This window comes from Mustela erminea, chromosome 1 (genome assembly GCF_009829155.1).
Source record: "Mustela erminea isolate mMusErm1 chromosome 1, mMusErm1.Pri, whole genome shotgun sequence".
NCBI classification, from domain to species: domain Eukaryota; kingdom Metazoa; phylum Chordata; class Mammalia; order Carnivora; family Mustelidae; genus Mustela; species Mustela erminea.
The window spans coordinates 103,049,129-103,067,968 of NC_045614.1; the positions used below are offsets into that span (position 1 = coordinate 103,049,129).

At 42.9% G+C, this 18,840-nt stretch overlaps 1 protein-coding gene across 5 annotated transcripts in view; it reads right to left on the bottom strand.

The window, feature by feature from the left end:
• Nucleotides 1-18,840, bottom strand: part of WDR53 (WD repeat domain 53) — a 57,736-nt gene that overhangs the window by 7,405 nt on the left and 31,491 nt on the right. Inside the window, exon 5 of one of the 5 annotated variants that reach the window (XM_032336659.1) lies at nt 660-688. The exons of 3 other annotated variants lie outside the window; for them this stretch is intronic. In XM_032336659.1, coding sequence (XP_032192550.1) covers nt 675-688 — 14 coding nt within the window. In that variant the 3' untranslated portion in view covers nt 660-674. Of the gene's footprint in view, nt 1-659; nt 689-18,232; nt 18,279-18,840 lie in introns of those variants that run through there. One more of the 5 variants, XM_032336653.1, reaches the window with a different exon arrangement.

Here is an 18,840-nt window from a genome sequence, read left to right on the forward strand (position 1 = left end):
TCAACGTGGATGGGCCTTGAGGACATTGTGCTAAGTAAAATAAGCCAGACAGAGAAAAACAAATACTGCAGAGTTAATCACTTATATATGAAATCTACACAAAAAGTCAAACTCAGAAACAGGAAATAGAAAAGTGGTTGCCATGGGTGGATTGATATGTTTTGGAAAACAGGTGAGGTTCGGTGGGGTGAGGTCCGGAACCAATGGCCAAGAAAGAATTCTCAAGATGTTTTTGGTGCAAAATCGTTTTATTAAAACATGGGGACAGAAACCCAAACCAGAAAGCTCTCACCAAATTAACGTCTCCCAGAATAATTCCCGTGCTAGTGTGCTTATTTTAAGGCATAATTTTGCCTTATTAAGCCTTTCATAGTTGGGCTTCGGTTCTTTTGTTTTTTTAAAGGTTTTATTTATTTGTCAGAGAGAGCAGAAGGAGGGGGAGCAGCAGGCAGAGAAGAAGCAGGCTCCCCACTGAGAAAGTAGCTCGATGCTGGTTTTGGCCCTGCAATCATGACTAGAGCCCAAAGCAGACATTTAACGGACTGAGCCACCCAGGCTCCCTTTGGGCTTCTGTTCTTAAGGAGTTAAGAGTTCAGTGAAGGATACTTTGTATATCAGGTTCCTCTTTGCGGAGGTTTCTTCTGAAGCCCTTCATTGCTTTTCTTAGGGGTAGATCAGTGGCTAGAACCTTGACAAGGATATGAAACAGAAGGAAGGAGAGAATGGTGGGGACTTTGATTTTGCTGCAATCTCTCCTGCTCAGAATAAGGCATTGTGGAACCCCACCCCCGGAAGAATGTTTGGAGAAGGCAAAGAGTAAAAAAAAGTTGTGCTCTGGGGTCAGAGCCTACCAATTGCAGCCAGTGCTGTTTCCTCTTGGGTCCTATCTGCCTATCCAGATCCAGTGTGTGTTCCCTTCTCCCCACTTTCACTGACTACCTCTTTTTTTTTTTTAAGATTTTATTTTTATTTATTTGAGAGAGAGAGAGAGAAAGAGAGCACAAATGGGGGTGAGGAGGGGTAGAGGGAGAGGGAAAAGCGGATTCCCCCTGAGCAGTGAGCCCAATCCCAGGACCGATTCCAGGACCCTGAGATCATAACCAGAGCTGAAGGCAGACGCTTAACCAACTGAGCCACCCAGGTGGCCCCCACTGACTACCTCTTGTCTGTGTAGACCTAAACAATACCAGCTGATCACTTTATCCTTGATTGCCTGATTGCCTTTTATCCAGTCCAAACTTTTATAATGTCCGGATCTGCCAGGTTCATCTTCCTTATCCTCCTGGTCCCCTGTCATATTGCTTTCCAAACTATTTTTTTAACTAGTCAATTTGTTGTTGTTTTAAAGATTTTATCTGTTTTTTTTGACAGAGACACAGGGAGAGAGGGAACTCAAGGCAAGGAAGGGGGAGAGGGAGAAGCAGGCTCCCCACTGAGCAGGGAGTCTGATGTGGGGCTGGATCCCAGGACCCCGGGACCATGAACTGCGCCAAAGGCAGACACTTAACAACTGAGCCACCCAGGTGCCCCCTCAACTTGTTTTTTTAAAGCAGTTTTAGGCTCACAGCCAAAAGAGCCAAAAGTACAGACAGGATCACCCTGCCCTCAGACAGGCATAGCTTCCCCCACTATAGACCTCCTCACCACAGCGGTTATAGTACCCACTTCTGATGAGCATACAGACTCATCATTATCTCCCAAAGTGCATAGTTTACATTAGGGTTCACTCTTGGTGGTGTCCATTCTATGGGTTTTGACAAATGTATAATAACATGTATGTATTCACCATTCTAATAGTATACAGAATAGTTTCACTGTTCTAAAACTTCTGTGGTCTGCCTACTCACCTCTCCTTCCTGCCCCGCTGCCCACCCCCAACCCCTGGTAACCACTGATCATTTTATGGTCTCTGTACTTTTACCTTTTCCAGAACGTCATATGGCTGGAATCATACAGTATGGAGCCTTTTCAATTGACTTCTTTCACTCATACTATGCATTTAAGTTTCCTCCATGTCTTTTCATGGCTTGATAACTCAGTTCTTTTTGGTGCTGAATTAATATTTCATTGTCTGGATGTGCCACAATTTCTTTATTCATTCACCTCCTAGAAAAATCTTGAATATTTCCAAGTTTTGGCAATTATTAATGAAACTGCTATAAACATCCATGTGCAGGTTTTTGTAGGGGCCTAAGTTTTCAGTTTATTTGAGTAAATACCAAGGAGCATGATTGCTGGATTACATGGTTAAGAGGATGTTTATGTTTGTAAGAAACTGCCAAGCTGTCTTTCAAAGTGGCTGTACCATTCCACATTTCTACCAGCAGTGAATGATAGTTTTTGTTGCTTCTCATCCTTGCCAACACTTGGTGTTGTCACTGTTTTGGATTTTGGCCATTTGAATAGATGTGTAGTTGTATGTTATTGTTTTAATTTGCATTTCCCCAATGACAAATGATGTTAAGCTTCATGGCTTACTTGCCATCTGTGTATCTTCTTTGGTGAAGTGTCTGTCCAGGTGTTTTGCCCTTTTTATTTTTTATTTAAAAAAATTTTTTTTGTTGTTGTGCCCTTTTTAAAAAATCAGCTTATTTCTTATTATTGAGTTTTAAGGGTTCTTGGCATATTTATCAGTTGTGTCTCTTTCTTTCTTTCTTTCTTATCAGTTGTGTCTTTTTCAAATATTTCCTCCCACAAAACTTCTTTTTTTTTTTTAAGATTTTATTTATTTATTTGACAGAGATCACAAGTAGGCAGAAAGGCAAGTAGGGAGAGGGGGGAAGCAGGCTCCCCACTGAGCAGGGAGCCTGATGTGGGTCTCGATCCCAGGACCCTGGGATCATGACCTGAGCCGAAGGCAGAGGCTTTAACCCACTGAGCCACCAAGGCGCCCCCACAAACCTTTTTTTTTTTTTTTTTTAATAACAAAGCTGTAGCCTGTATCCCTTCCTGCTTTTTGTTGCAGGGCATAGATCTTTGAAAGAATGCTGTACTCAACAGCTGAACAGAGGGACGCCTGGGTGGCTCAGTGGGTTAAGCAGCTGCCTTTGGCTCAGGTCATGATCCCGGTATCCTGGGATCGAGTCCCACATCGGGCTCCTTGCTTGGCAGGGAGCCTGCTGCTCTGTCTGCCTGTGCTTGCACTCTCTCCCTCTCTAACAAATAAATAAATAAAATATTTAAAAAAAAAAGCTGAACAGAAGTACCAGCAAATAAATAGGACTCTGCTCTGCTAAAACCAACACCTGAAGACAACAAACCTCTAAAGCTGCAGCAAGGGTTGCCGTATATTATAGAGCTGAATCATGTACTAACAATCGAATTCTTTGAGAACTATACTTTCAGTACTGAACTCAAAGTATAGATACCAAACAGAGTAATGTTAATTTCAGAGGCTTCTAACTCAGGGAAAAGATCCAGGAGTTTTTGCTAGAGATTAAGTTACCATTAGCAAGCTTACTAACAGCCATCTTGCCCTAAGAGTTCTTTTAACAGTAGCACATGTGCAAAGAAATAGAATTTGTTAAAATGATACTTTGTTCCTGGGGCTGCCAACCTGGTTTTGTCCATTTTGCGCTTTTACTCATAGTGCAATATTAAGAAAGATGTATGCAGTCCAGATACTTACTACAACAGTCAGAGAAAGAAGTTCCTTAATTAGTGAGTTTATACAGACTATATAATGTCTGAGCTTGTATTATAGAAAGAGAATTCTTTTTTTTTTTTTTAAGATTTTATTTATTTATTTGACAGACAAAGATCACAAGTAGGCAGACAGCCAGGCAGAGAGAGAGGAGGAGGAGGAAGCAGGCTCCCCACAGAGCAGAGAGCCCGACATGAGGCTTGATCCCAGGATCCTGAGACCATGACCAGAGCTGAAGGCAAAGGCTTTAACCCACTGAGCCACCCAGGTACCCCTAGAAAGAGAATTCTATACATTTTATCAGTTCTATCGCCAGACTCAACCCTGCAGCTGGCCCAGTCACCATATAAAAACAAGATCCAGACAACTGTACTGATTCTAGGCCATCACTCCATTTGCTTGCTACCTGCTTATGTTTCCTTCTCCCTTACTTCTAGATTCCAGTTTCTAAAACCTGGTTTAGTGTCCTACAGGCCGAACTATCCTTGGGCTCTGATCAGATTGACACAAATTCTTGTTCTACGACTTCTTAGTTCCATCATTAGTTAGTTCTATCTATTAATTAATTAATTCTATCTATTAATTGATGGAGCCCATGATCAAAGGAGCGAGACTGATACAAAGCAAAGGTCAAGCAAAGCTTTATTTCGCGCCAGTATGGAGAATCAAACTGATTCGGTCAGGGCCGTCCCTTATGGAGAAAGCGATGACCCCTAGCTTCACAGACTAGCTTTTATAGAGCAAAGGCCATATGGTTGAACCTGGCCAATGAGATTGTCTCCACCTGACCTGACCCATCCTTGTATTCGGGCTCTGTTATCTCCACCTGACCTGACCAGTACTTGTTTCCCAGACTTGCTTCTAAGTAAGTTCCTCTAGGGGTGGGGGGCAGGGTCAGTTTAAGTTTTACTGCACAGGGGCGCCTGGGTGGCTCAGTGGGTTAAGCCGCTGCCTTTGGCTGGGGTCATGATCCCGGGATCCTGGGATCGAGCCCCGAGTCGGGCTCTCTGCTCAGCAGGGAGCCTGCTTCCTCCTCTCTCTCTGCCTGCCTCTCTGCCTGCTTGTCATCTCTCTCTGTCAAATAAAAAAAAATATATATATATATATAAGTTTTACTGCACAAACAACAGAATGGCTGTTCAACCAAGATGGAGTCTCCCTGGCTAAGTGGGCCCTTATATTAATATCTCTCAGTCCCTATTTCTATATTTATAAAATGGGGCTCATAGCAGTAGCAAAAAACCTTTGGAGGGGTTACTGTACTTTGTGTCAGTTTCCTTCCCTTCGCTGTCTAATTTTTCTACTTCTGTACTGTATGTGCTTCCTGGAATCACCTCAATTCTCCTTTGTGTGAATCTGTGCAATTCTCATCGTAGGTCCTGCTCTAGGGTAAGCTAAATTAAGACTACACCTTTACTATCTGTGTCACATTTCTTGTTCAAGCATTAATCTCAAAGAACCTTAGCAGGTCCTACCAGTTAGAGCAGCTATTAATCCCAAAATGTGTGTTAGTTTCAATTTTATTTTACACATATAGGTACATTCATAGGTAGTGGAGTTCTTATAGAAGCTTCCATTAAGAAACAGCTAAAAAAGACATACACATGGTTTACCTACTTCAAGTCTACTGAATTTTTAAAAATTAATAAAGACATTTTACTTTTACTTTTTTAAAGATTTATTTATTTATTTTAGAGAGAGAGCAGGGCGGAGAGGGGCCGAGAGTGAGAGAATTCCTGAAGTAGACTCCTTGCTAAATGTGGAGCCTGACATAGGGCTCTATATCATGACCCTGAGATCATGACCAGAGTGAGAATTGAGTCAGCTGTTTAACCAACTGAGCCACTCACCCACGTGCCCCAATTAATGACATTTTAAAAATTGAAGTAAATTTACATATACACAGAAAGCTGTATATCATAAGCTTGATGACTATGATGTGATATAATAAGAAATTTATATTTAGTTTTTGTCCCAGTTCTGGGCACAGAGCTAATAAAACTCTTGGTTAACTTAAGTGATAAGAATCATAAGAACATCTGTTATGTTTTCTGTCTCCAGCTCCCAAAACAGGTGAAAAACAGCTCCAGAGTGATACAAGCGAAAGGAATGCCTTCTGTTATTTATAAAAAGCCCCTTTCAACCACACCTGAGTTTATGGTAATGAGGGAATTTTTAAGCAAGTCCCCAAGGATAAGGGCTGGTAGCAAGTGAACCACCAGTGATTATAGAGTTGGAATTTTCAGCCCCACCCCTCAACCCCAGGGAAAAGGGCTGGAGTTTAAGTTAATCACTAATGGCCAACACTTTATCAGTCATGCCTACTCTAATGAAACCTCCAAAAAAAAAAAAAAAATCCTAACCAAAAGGGTTTGGAGAGCTTCTGGGTTGGTGAACAAGAACACATCCATAGGTCAGGAGAGTGAGTGATGTACCCCAATCTCCACAGAGACAGAAGCTCCTATGCTCAGGACCCTTCTGGACCTCCCCTTATGTATCTCTCATTTGGCTCTTTGTTTATGTTCTTTAGTATATCCTTTGTAATAAATCAGTAATAACACTAAACTATTTCCCTGGTTCTATGAGCCATTCTAACTAATTATCCAGTTTGAAGAGAGGGTAATGGGAACCTGACAACTTGGGACTTAACAATTGGTTTTTGAAGTGGGGACAGTCTTGAGGGACTAAGTCCTTACCTTGCAGGGTCTGTGCTAACTCTTGGGGGTTAGTTTTAGAATTGCATTAAATTGTAGGACACCTCTCCAGGGTCTTCCAAGAACTGGAGAACGGCTTGGTGTGGAAAATCCCACACATCTGGTGTCAGAAGTATTGAGTATAGAGAGGAAATGGTGCTTTTCCTTTCAGATTTATCACAGAGTGAACACCTTCATGTAACTTTAGCCCAAATCAAGAAATAAAATATGGCCAACATGCCAGAATTGGCATGGTCTTCAGGGGCCCTCCCAATTATTGCTCTCCCTCTCTTCCCAAAACATAACTACTGATGTGGTTTTGGAATGTTGGTGAGGTTTGGTGGGGTGAGGTCCGGAACCAATAAGCAAGAAAAAATTCTCAAGACGTCTTTGGTGCAAAATGGTGGGTTTCTTAAAGCACAGGGACAGGACCCCTGGGCAGAAAGAGCTGCTGCATTAGGGTTATGGGGGATGACTGATTATATACTTGGAATTGGGGGAGTTAAGGGAGATTTGCAAAAGAACTTTCATGTGCTAAAGAAGACCTACAAGATATTGAAGATACTGGAGGCCTTGCCATTGTCAAGTTAGGGTTATTTTCCCCTCTAGTAAAGCATTGACATTAAGATAGTTGGGAGTTTCCTGATGAAACCTCACACAGATCCCACCCAGGAGTGGGGATGGGTGTTTGCAGGTTGTCAGCTTGTGCTTTGTCCTCAGCTGGCCTTTTGCTCCCTAATCAACTACTATGTCTCAGTATAGGTTAGTTTTGCCCATTTTTAAACCTTTTTGTAAATGGAATCATGCAGTGTGTTATTTTAATAGCTTTATTGAGGTATAATTTGCATATCATATAATTGACCCATTTAAATGTGCAATTCAAGAGTTTTAGCATATTCACAGAGCTGTGCAACCATCACCATAATCAATGCTGAACATTGACATCACTACAAAAAGAAACCCTGTGCCCATCAGTAGTCACTCCCCATTCCTTCCTAACCCTTCTACCCCCTGCCCCAGCACTAGGAACCATTTATCTACTTTTTGTCTTGTTGGGTCCCCAATGTTGGGTCCCCCAATAATGGGTCCATGGTCAAAAGAGTGAGACTGATACAAAGCAAAGGTCAAGCCCCTTACAGAGAGGACGACCCCTCCCTGCTTTCCAGACTAACTTTTATAGCGCAGTTTTATATATAACTTTTATAGACCCTTTATAAAGGCCATGTGGTTGGGCCTGGCCACACACAGGTGGCTCACTGAATTACAATTCACCCCATAGATAGCTATGGAAACTAACCTATCAACCTTGGTAGCTAGGAGACAGTATGCGCCCCCACTGATTGAATGTCTCCACCTAACCTGACCCACCCTTGTATTTGGGCTGTTACCTGGGACTGGTTTCCCAGACTTGATTTTAAGTAAGTTCCCCTGGGGGGGCAAGGTCAATTTAAGTTTTACTGCATAAACAACAAAATGGCTGTTCAACCGAGGTAGGGCCGCTCTGGCTAAATAGGCCCTTACAGTCTCTATAGATTTTTTTGTTCTGGATATTTCATGTAAGTAGGATCATACAATATACAGTTATTTGGGACTGCCTCTTTTTCTTAGCATAATGTTTCCAAGACTCATCCACATTATAGTACATATCTATATGTCGTTCCTTTTTATTGCTGAATAATATTTCATTATGCCATGCAGTGGACTGAATTGTATCCCCCAGAATTCATATACTGAAACCCATTGTGACTATATTTGGAAATAGGGACTTTTAAAGAGATAATTAAGGTTACATGAGGTTGTAAGTGTAGAGGCCTAATCCAATATGACTAGTGTCCTTATAAGAAAACAAGATCAATGAATCTGAAGACAGAGCAATAAAGACTCTTTAAACTGAAGTACAGAGAAGTAAGGCTCAAAAATAATTAACAAAGCCTCAGTAGAGGGGCACCTGGGTGGCTCAGTGGGTTAAAGCCTCAGGTCATGATCCCAGGGTCCTGGGCTCAGGTCATGATCCCAGAGTCTTGGGATCGAGCCCCGCATCAGGCTCTCTGCTCAGTGGGGAGCCTGCTTCCCCTCTCTCTCTCTGCCTGCCTCTCTGCCTATGTGTGATCTCTGTCTATCAAATAAATAAATAAAATCCTTAAAAAAAAGCCTCAGTAGACTGTGAGACAATATCAAGAATTCTAATATATATATATATTAGAATTCTGGAAAGAGAGGGAGGAGGTAGAAAAAAATACTTGATAGAAGAAATGTGTCCAAATACGACACATATAATTCCAAGAAGTTAAAAGTCATCAAGCAGTGTATGTATATGCTGCTGCTTGGGCTTCTTCTTCATATACATATATTAAGATGGAAAAGCATGTCAAAGATGCCTAGTTGATAACACTGTATTGCATAACTGAAATTTGCTAAGAGGGTAGAAATTAAGTGTCTTCACTGGGGGAAAAAAAGAAATATGTGTGGTGATGGATGCGATAATTAACTAGATGGGCAGAATCCTTTTACAATGTGTGTGTCTTACAAATCATCACATTGAGCACTTTAAATATCTTATAATTTTGCCAATAAAGCTGGAAAGAAAAAACCATACTAACGCACATCAAAATCAAATTGTTGAAAGATAGTGATGAAGAGAACATCTTAAAAGCACCAAAGGGGAAAAAAAGATGCATTAAATACAGAGAAACAAAAATAAACGTTACTGATGATTTCCCATCAGAAACAATACAATTAAACAAAACAAAAACACAGGGGAAAAAACTATCAACCTACAGTTCTCTATCCAACAAAAATATCCTGCAAAATTGAAGGTGAAATAAAAAGACATTCATAAATAAGAAAGGTAAGATTGGAGTAGGGTGGGCCCTTACTCCAATATGACTAGTATTGTCTTAGTTCTTTTAGGCTGTTATTAAAAATATATATATCACAGGCCTGGTAGCTTATAAACACAGGAATTGGGACACCTGGGTCCCTGCATTAGGCTCCTTTCTCAGTGGGGAGCCTGCTTCTCCCTCTATGTGTGCTCCCTCCATCTCTCATTCTCTCTCTCAAATAAATAAAATCTTAAAAAAAAAAGTAAATAAACACAGGAATTTATTATTTATTTATTTAGTTTAAGCTTTTTAATTTATTTATTTAACAGACAGAGATCACAAGCAGGCAGAGAGGCAGGGGGCAAGAGAGAGGAAGGAAGCAGGCTCCCTGCTGCGCAGAGAGCCAGATGTGGGGCTCAATCCCAGGACCCTGGGATCATGACCCGAGCTGAAGGCAGACGCTTTAACCCACTGAGCCACCCAGCCGCCCCAGGAATTTATTTTTCACAGTTCTGGAGGCTGGAAAATCCAAGATCAAGGCACCAGCATGACTGCCTTCTGGTGAGGGCCGTTTTCCTATTTCGTAGCTGCTATCTCCCTGTTGTATCCTCACATGATGCAAGAGACTAAGGATCTCTCTTGAGTCTCTTTTGTAAGGCACTAATCCTTTTCACTAGGCCTCCACCCTCCTGACCTCAGCACATTACAAAGGCCCTACCTCTAAAAACCTTTGGGGTTAGCTTTCAACATATACATTTTAGGGGGGTCACATTCAGACTATAAGTGTCTTCATAAGAAGAGACGAGACCCAGAGAGAGACACATAAGGGTAGACGGTTGTGTCATGAGAAAGACAGATTGTAATCCGAGAGGCTATTAACCATGGAATGGAAGGTTTGCTGAACTAAGAGATGTAAAGGATTCTCCCCTACAGGCTTCAGACTGATGATACCTGGTTTGCAGACTTCTAGTTTCCAGAAAATTCTTAAGACATATTCTTTTATGGCTTCAGCCACCCAGCTTATAGTACTTTGTTATGGCAGTGCTAAGAAACTAATTAATATGCTATGTGTCCCTAGAGAAATGAAAATGTATATCCACAATATATTTGTATATGAATATTCATAGAAGCTGTATTTATAATAGCTTGAACTAGAAACAAGCTAAGTTTCCATCAATAGGTGAATCAATTGACAAAGTGTGATATATTCATACAATATTACTCAGCATTAAAATTGAATATACCATGGATAAATACAACAAAATATACAAATTTCAAAAACATTATGCTAAGAACAAGAGGTTATGCTGTATGATTCTGTTGAAGTTTGAAAATAGGCAAAACTTGCCTATCATGAGAGATACTGGTTCTGTGATAATTATTCGGACAAAGGTTTGCTAAAACTCAGTGAGCTATATACTTAATTTTTAAAAATTATGTAAACTATACCCAACACTGTTGATCAAAATATGCTGTAAAAACTTATAATGAATATTCGTAGCAGCATTAGTCATAATAAACAAAAACTGGAAACAACCAAAATGTTGCCCATCAGTTGATGAGTAGGTAGATAAATTGTGGTTTAGCCATATGTGTCAGTCTTCTGGGGCTATCGATGTGATTTTTGGAGTAGTGTCTGGAGCCAATAGGCAAGAAAGAATTCTTGAGACATCTCTGGCGCAAAAAGGTGGTTTTATTAAAACAAGGGGCCCGGACTCCTGAGCAGAAAGCATGGCTAACACTTCAGGATTGTGAGTAGTAACTGATTATATACTTTGGGGTTGGGGAAAGTGAAGATAAGGGACGTTCCAAAAAGACTTTAATATGCTAAAGAAGACTCACAGGTTCCTGGAGGCCTTGCTATTGTCAAACTAGGGTTGTTCTCCCCACTCCCCCAGCAAAGCATTAACATTAAGAAAGTTAGGAGTGGGGCGCCTGGGTGGCTCAGTGGGTTAAAGCCTCTGCCTTCGGCTCAGGTCATGATCTCAGGGTCCTGGGATCAAGCCCCGCATAGGGCTCTCTGCTCAGCAGGGAGCCTGCTTCCCCGTCTCTCTGCCTGCTATTCTGCCTACTTGTGATCTCTGTCAAATAAATAAATAAAATATTAAGAAAAAAAAAAAGAAAGTTAGGAGTTATTGTGCTCTGCCTATCTCAAGTATTTCTCAGTGGGGTGCAGGTTATAAAAGGACATTTAATTTTATCTACGTTTCTTTCTTCCTTTGTTTTCTACATCAGCTACCATGACAGAATACATATAGGCTGGGTGGCATTTCATTTTTCTCATAGTTTTGGTGGCTGGAAGTCCAAGATCAAGGTGTCGCAGGTTTGATTTCTCCTGAAATCTCTCTCCATGGCTTGCAGATTTCTATTGACTTCTTATTGTGTCCTCCATAGCCTTTTCTCTTGTACATGCACCTCTTTGGTGTCTCTTCTTGGAAGCACAGTATTCATATTGGATTAGGGCCCCACCCTTACGACTTCATTTAACCTTTATTACCTCTTTTATGTCCCTACATCCATATATAGTCATAGTGGGAGTTAAGGCTTCACCATAGGAATTCGTGAATGTTGGGGGAACAATTCAGTCCATAGCAATTTTTTTATAGTTTTCATTTCTGTCCTTATTTGTTCATGTTTTCCTTAAATCCTGAAAATGTTTATAATAGCTCTTTTATTTTTTTATTTCTTAAGATTTTATTTATTTTACACACACACAAAGAGACAGTGAGAGAGGGAATACAGGCCCCGGGAATGGGAGAGGGATAAGCAGGCTTCCTGCTGAGCAGAGAGCTCTATGTGGGGCTTGATCCCAGGACCCTGGGATCATGACCTGAGCTGAAGGCAGACACTTAATGACTGAGCCACAGGCATCCCTAGAACATAGCTTTTTAAAAAACAGACTTTAAACACCATTAATTCTATCATATATGTCATATAAAGTTGTTTTGTTAGGGTTCGTAATCAAAGGAGCGAGACTGATACAAAGCGAAGGTCAAGCAAAGTTTTATTTCATGCCAAGCATCGAGAATCAAACTGACCGGCCAGGGCCATCTCTTGCAAAGAGGCAACCCCTCCCAGCCTCACAAACTAACTTTTATAGAGGTAGTTTAGCCGGGCTATACACAGGTGGCCAATGAGATTGCAGTACACAGAGAAAACAGCACAGTCATGCTAAGTCTGCCACGCACAGAAAAAAACTGCTAGGTAACACACGGGTGGCCAATTGAATTTCAATTTACCCTAGTAGATATATGTGCGCCCCACTGATTGGATGTCTTCACCTGGCCTGACCTGCCCTTGTATCTAGGCTTTGCAAGTAAATTCCTCTGGGAGGGGCACGGTCAATCTAAGTTTACTGCATGGGGTCAATCTAAGTTTACTGCATAAACACAAAATGACTCCCTCTGGCCAACCAGGCCCTTATATTCCCCCCTTTTCTTTGGAGATTAGTCAAATCCTTGCCTTTTCAGCCAGTTCTATGTTCTCTGGTTCTAAGGGGTTATATTGAGCATGTAAGTCTAACATTTTTATCGCTCTAGTTTTCTTTTGTACCAATGACACTAGTGCACATGAGTGTCACATGAGTGACATCGGCTGATGAGTTAGCCATTTACCACTTCATCTAATTTCCTACCTATACTTTACATACAGGCAATAATAAGAGCAACAATAAACTCATAGTCTTTTGAGTCTTAGCTTTAGTCCATGGTCATCGGGGTCCATTGGCTGAGGCTTCCACCTCTGGGGGGCGTCTTCGTCCTCAGCTCAATTGACGTGACCCACGTGAATCCAGGCCCTGATGCCTTCTACTTTTATCGCTGTGGGGGTGGTCAGGATAACAGTAAATGGTCCCTTCCAGTGAGGCTCCAAGTTCCCCACTTGATAGCGATGTATCCAAACCAAGTCCCCCAGTTGGTAAGGATGTGGTTCCACCTGTCTCCGTCCCAGTGTGGGCAGTCCAGATCCCTGCATGGGCTTTTTTAAGACAGACTGTAATGCCTGCAGTGACTGGAGTACAGACTGATCAGTAATTTCTGCTAGGGCAACCTCTTGTAGCCGAGGACAGAGTGGGGGGGGGGGTGTCTCCCAAACATTATTTCAAATGGGGTCACCTTGTTTAAATAGCGTGTACACCATGCCCTGAGGAGGGCTAAAGGAAGGAGATCCACCCATCCACCGCCAGACTCCAGAATTAGTTTTGTCAAGGTCTCTTTAAGAGTCCGGTTCATTCTCTCTACTTGCCCGGAACTCTGGGGCCAATAGGCACAATGTAGTTTCCAATTTGTGCCCACAGCCTTGGCCAATGTCTGTGAGACTGAGCTTACAAATGCAGGGCCACTGTCTGACCCAATTGCGAGAGGCAGCCCAAACCTAGGAATTATTTGTTCTAGTAAGCCTCTTTTGCCTATCAATCCTGCTGTCTCATGTATGGTAGAAAAAGCCTCTACCCAGCCTGAAAAGGTATCTACAAAAACTAATATATACTTTTGCCCATATTTTCCGAGTTTCATTTCTATAAAATCTATTTCCCAATAAATTCCTGGTTTTTTACCTCTTTCTCTTTTCCCTCTTCCCATTCTAGTTCCTCCCACATTAACTGCCTGGCATTGAGCACATCTATCAACTACATCCTGAACCATACGTCCTAATTTAGAAACCTGGAACCGCTTGCCTTTAAGTTCCTTGAGTTTGGGTGACCCCAAATGAGTATCTGGTCTACTAACTTCTTACCTAGTCTTCGAGGAAGAATTAACTTTCCTCTTTTAGTCTTAGCCCAGTCCCCTTCATAGTCTAATTTAGCCCATTTTTGTAAAGACTTTAAATCTTCCTCTGAATAGTCTGGTTTTTCTGGTAGGGCTAGAGCTGGGAGTGTAACCAGCTCTTGCACTGTTTCTCAGGCTGCTTGCTTTGCAGCTCGATCTGCTAATTGGTTTCCTTTTGAAATCAGATCAGTCCCCTTTTGGTGTCCTGAGCAATGCATAACAGCCACCTCTTTTGGGTCCCAAATAGCCTGGAGGAGAACCAATATTTCTCCTCTGTTTTAATTCCTTTTCCTTCTGCTGTTAATAGGCCCCTTTCTATATAAATAGCCCCATGTATATGGAGAATAGCAAAGGCATACCTGCTGTCCGTATAGATGTTGGCGGTTTTACCTTTGGCCATCTGCAGTGCCTTAGTGAGTGCAATCAGTTCCGCTTTTTGTGCAGAAGTTCCATGTGGCAGGGCTGCTGTCCAGAGTTCCTGCTCAGGAGAAACCACTGCAGCCCCCGCATACCTCTTTCCGTCGACCATGTAGCTACTCCCATCTGTGAACAGAGTCATCTCGGCATCCGGGAGGGGAATGTCTCTGAGATCCAGCCTTATTCCCTTGACTTGGGTTAGGACCTCCCCACAATCGTGTGGGTGGTCAGCCAGCTCCTCTGGCAGCAGTGTGGCTGGATTTAGCACCACCGGAGGCTGGAAGGTCACTCTTGGTTCATTGAGGAGGAGGGCCTGATACCCTGTCACTTGGGTTTTCATCATCCAACAGTCGGGTGGAGTCCGGAGAAGGCCCTGGATACGTGGGTGGTGGTCAAGATGAGATTTTGACCCAAAGTCAAAATTTGCATCCTTGCAAAGTCAAAACTTGCATCCTTGATCAGGAGGGCCGTGGCAGCAATTATGCAAAGGCACGGGGGTGGGGGGATCCCAGTTGCTACTGGATCTATTTTCTTGCTAAGATAGGCTACTGGCCTTTGCCAAGGCCCCAGAGTCTGAGTTAAAACTCCTTTGGCCACCCCTGCTTTTTCATCCACATACAAGTGGAAGGGCTTGGTAACATCTGGGATGGCCAATGCTGGGGCACTTAGTAAGGCTGTTTGTAATTCCCAAAATGCTCCTTCTGCCTCAGCTGTCCACTCTATCATAGTGAGCCCTCCTTTTGCCAGTTCGTAGAGAGGTAGGGCAATCTCCGCAAACCACGGTATCCACAGCCTACAAGAAACTCCCAAGAAACTCCCTCACTTGTCGGGACATGGTGGGGTGGGGGTATCGGGTGATCACCTGTTTCCTGGACTCAGACAGTGAACACACTCCTTCGTGGAGATCAAAGCCTAAATAAGTGGCATGGCTCTGACAGAGCTGTGCTTTCTTCGCTGGCACCTGACACCCTTTTCCTGCAGAGTCTGTAAGAGAGCTCTCGTCCTCCCGCAAACATGACTCATAGTCCTCAGCAGCTACTAGCAAGTCATCAACGTACTATAACAGAGTGACTCCTGGGTTGGAGGTTCTGTACTCATGCAAATCCTCATGTAGGGCCTTGTAGAAGATAGTGGGCGAATTCTTGAACCCTTGGGAAGTCTTGTCCAGGTGAACTGACTTTGGAATCCTTCCTGTGGGTCAGACCACTCAAAAGTAAAAAGGTGCTGAGAATTCCTTTGCTAAAGACATGCAGAAAAAATGCATCCTTGAGATCTAAGATGGTATACACAGTTCTTTTGGGGCCCAGGAGGGAGAGTAGGGTATAGGGGTTAGGCACTGTCGGGTGGATATCTTCAACCCATTTGTTAACTTCCCACAAGTCCTGGACGGATTGGTACTCCCCACTCTCGGCCTTCTTGATGGGCAGCAAAGGTGTGTTCCATGGAGATTTGCAAGGAACCAGGATCCTGTCTCCTTGGAGGTGGTTAATGTGTTTTCTGATCCCTTCCTTTGCTTCCCAGGGAAGGGGGATACTGCCGAATGCGAACAGCCATAGCTGTTGACTTTAATTGTACCACCACTGGAGGTTGTTCCTTGGCCAAGCCAGGGAGCTTCCCTTCTGCCCAGACCTCAGGAAACTCATCCTGTAGGATTTGGAGAAGGCTCCCCCACTTTGTCTTCTCTGGTTTTGAGACTGGCTCATAAAAGAGGTAGTCATCTACTGCTGCCATAAGCACTCATACAGTGGGTTGTCTCCAGGTTACAGTCATGCCTCCTTCCGAGAACTGAATGCCAGCTCTTAACTTGGGGAGGAGATCTCTTCCCATCAAGCTATATGGGGCATTAGGGAGGACCAAAAATTGATGTTTAAACTATTCCTGAGGCCAAATTTAAAAGTCCTTTCTGTTGCCCATTTATGTCTCTCTGTGCCATTTTCTCCCTGTACCCAGACTTCCTCTCCAAGTAGTTTTCCCATAGGTTTAAGTAATGATGAAAATTGGGCTCCCGTGTCCATCAAAAAAACGGATTTCCCTTCAACTTTAATTTTTACTCCAGTGGCCAGCATTGCCGTCTTCTTTTGGGGGCACTCCATGGCCCAATGTCCTTTTTCCTTACAGTAAGCGCACTGATCTGAATCTAAGTCTTCCCACCTGCCTTCTCTGTGCTTAGGCTTTTCCTTCCATTTACTATCCCCTACCCATCTCCTCCTCGCCTCATGTAATGCCAAAACCTTAACCAGTTTTTTTCTGTTTTTCATCCTCTTGTGCATCCCTGTTGTTAAACACCTTTTCTGCTATTCCCACTAACTCAGTCAGATTCTTCCCTTCAAATCCTTCAATTTTCTGAAGTTTCCTATATCTGGGGCTGACTGACTGACAAAGCAAGATCGTCTAAGTGAGCCATCATGCAACTTCCCTGAAGTTTACCTCAAGTTGTCTAGCTTAAGTAAACAAACATTTAAAGACAATCAAATCTAGAATTTAACATCCATAAAAGTGTGTTATTAAAACACAGTTTTTCTCTCTAAATAACCCTCGTTTTCAGAGATAGCCAAATCAGGACTAATTTATTTGAAAAACAAGTCCACTTTTAACAAGCTTGGCCTAATTATTACATAAGCTCAGCAAAAACAGTGAGGGATCATATAAATCTTTTAGAATCTGCTCTGCTGGAGCTTCTCGTAAGGAATCTCTAGGTTGAACTTATGATAGCCTCTCCAGGCCAGAAGCCAAGCTACATACTTGCCATCAGACATGCCTGCAATATCGGTCAATTTGGGCAAATTCCTCTTCCTGAGGCCTCCAAGGAATCCTGAGGTTCCTGCACCTGCCAGGAAGTAACATCCTTTACTCACCTGGTGAGGCTGCTGGCAACTCTGTAAGCAAGGTATCAGGCCAACATTTCCAAAGGGCTTTACATTTCCAGGTTTTATAAAGTCAGCCTTAGTTCCTTTAAGCTATCTAGTCATATCTGAGTCTTTTTTTTTTTTTAAAGTATGCAGATAATGAGTTTACTAGGTTTCCCTCCCATCGTGAATGATGTCGCAGACAAAGGGAGGGGGATCTTTCAGATGCTGTCCTGCTTGCGTCCCTCGTGGGAACTTAGGAGCGTCTTAGCTAAGGTCTGTCTGCATAAACCCCGCACCAGATTACTCCGTGGTGTAGATGACTGTTATGACATATGACGCCCCATGAGACTCAGGGTGCAGCCCACTCAGACTCTGTAGCGGAAGCGGTGGAGCCATACAGACACATTCGCACAGTCAGGCACTCTTCAGATTCAAACAGGTTGGACATCCTCCCCTTTGGGTATCCCTGGCTAATGGGAGGTGATCAGTCTCCCCTTCCATTCTTTTACAAATGGATTTAGCTCCGACAGTGGCCTCGGGGCTGTTTTTCTCTCTTTTTACATATCTCCTACTTTTTACATACGGAGTTGCTTTTCTCATTTCCATCAGTCTTAATTACACTTAACAGAATTTTGTACTCTTAGAAATACCTTAACCTCTATTGAAGACTAAATATAAACCAATTGTGAGTTGTTACAACAGAATTCTTTAGATGGCAAATTTATCAATCAGTTAAGCACAGAACATGTTCACCAGCAGATTTCAAAAGCACAAACCCAGTTCCAGCAGCCAACGCTCTAGCATTTTATCCCATTTGGTTAAGACCTAGGTGTCCAACAAATCTAATTCCATTTGTCATTCAAGCAACCCTTCACAGTTTCAGGTTACCAAAGACTTCGGAAGCCACTTTAACAATTACCCATTAAAACCTTGAGACAGGGTGCCTGGGTGGCTCAGTGGGTTAAGCCGCTGCCTTCAGCTCAGGTCATGATCTCAGGGTCCTGGGATCGAGTCCCGCATCTGCTCAGCAGGGAGCCTGCTTCCTCCTCTCTCTCTCTCTCTCTCTCTCTCTGCCTACTTGTGATCTCTCTCTGTCAAATAAATAAATAAAATCTTAAACAAAAACAAAAACCTTGAGACAGACAAATAACCATCTCCACTTCAGATGTCATGCTCTCCTGCCAGCAAGTGGGAGGGACTAGGCAGTCCACGTCCGGCCAGAGAAGGCAAGGAATTCCCCAAAACAAAGGGAGTTTCAGCAGCTGCTTGGGAATATTCCTTAAAGTCTCTGTCCCGAGGTTGGTTCATCCTGTAGTGCCAGTTCTGCTTACCAAAAGTGGCCCACTAGGCACTCATATTCCACGCCCAGCTCCAATGAGCATCAGCATTGGGCACCTTAACGTGGCATTAGACTAACCCCAGTTGGCTCCAGTCATAGCCCTTAACACACGAAATGAGTGAGCGAGAAGCCTCACATCTATTATGAGGAATGGAGAGATGAAAGTCAGAGTCCCTTACTCTCTGCTTGCCCCATTCCTTCAATCGTAACAAACAACACAACAGACAACAAAAGGACCAGGCAAAGACAAGCAGGCCCAACTATTCTTACCCATAACCCACCACTGGTGGGGGCTTTCTTTATCCCCCAACTTC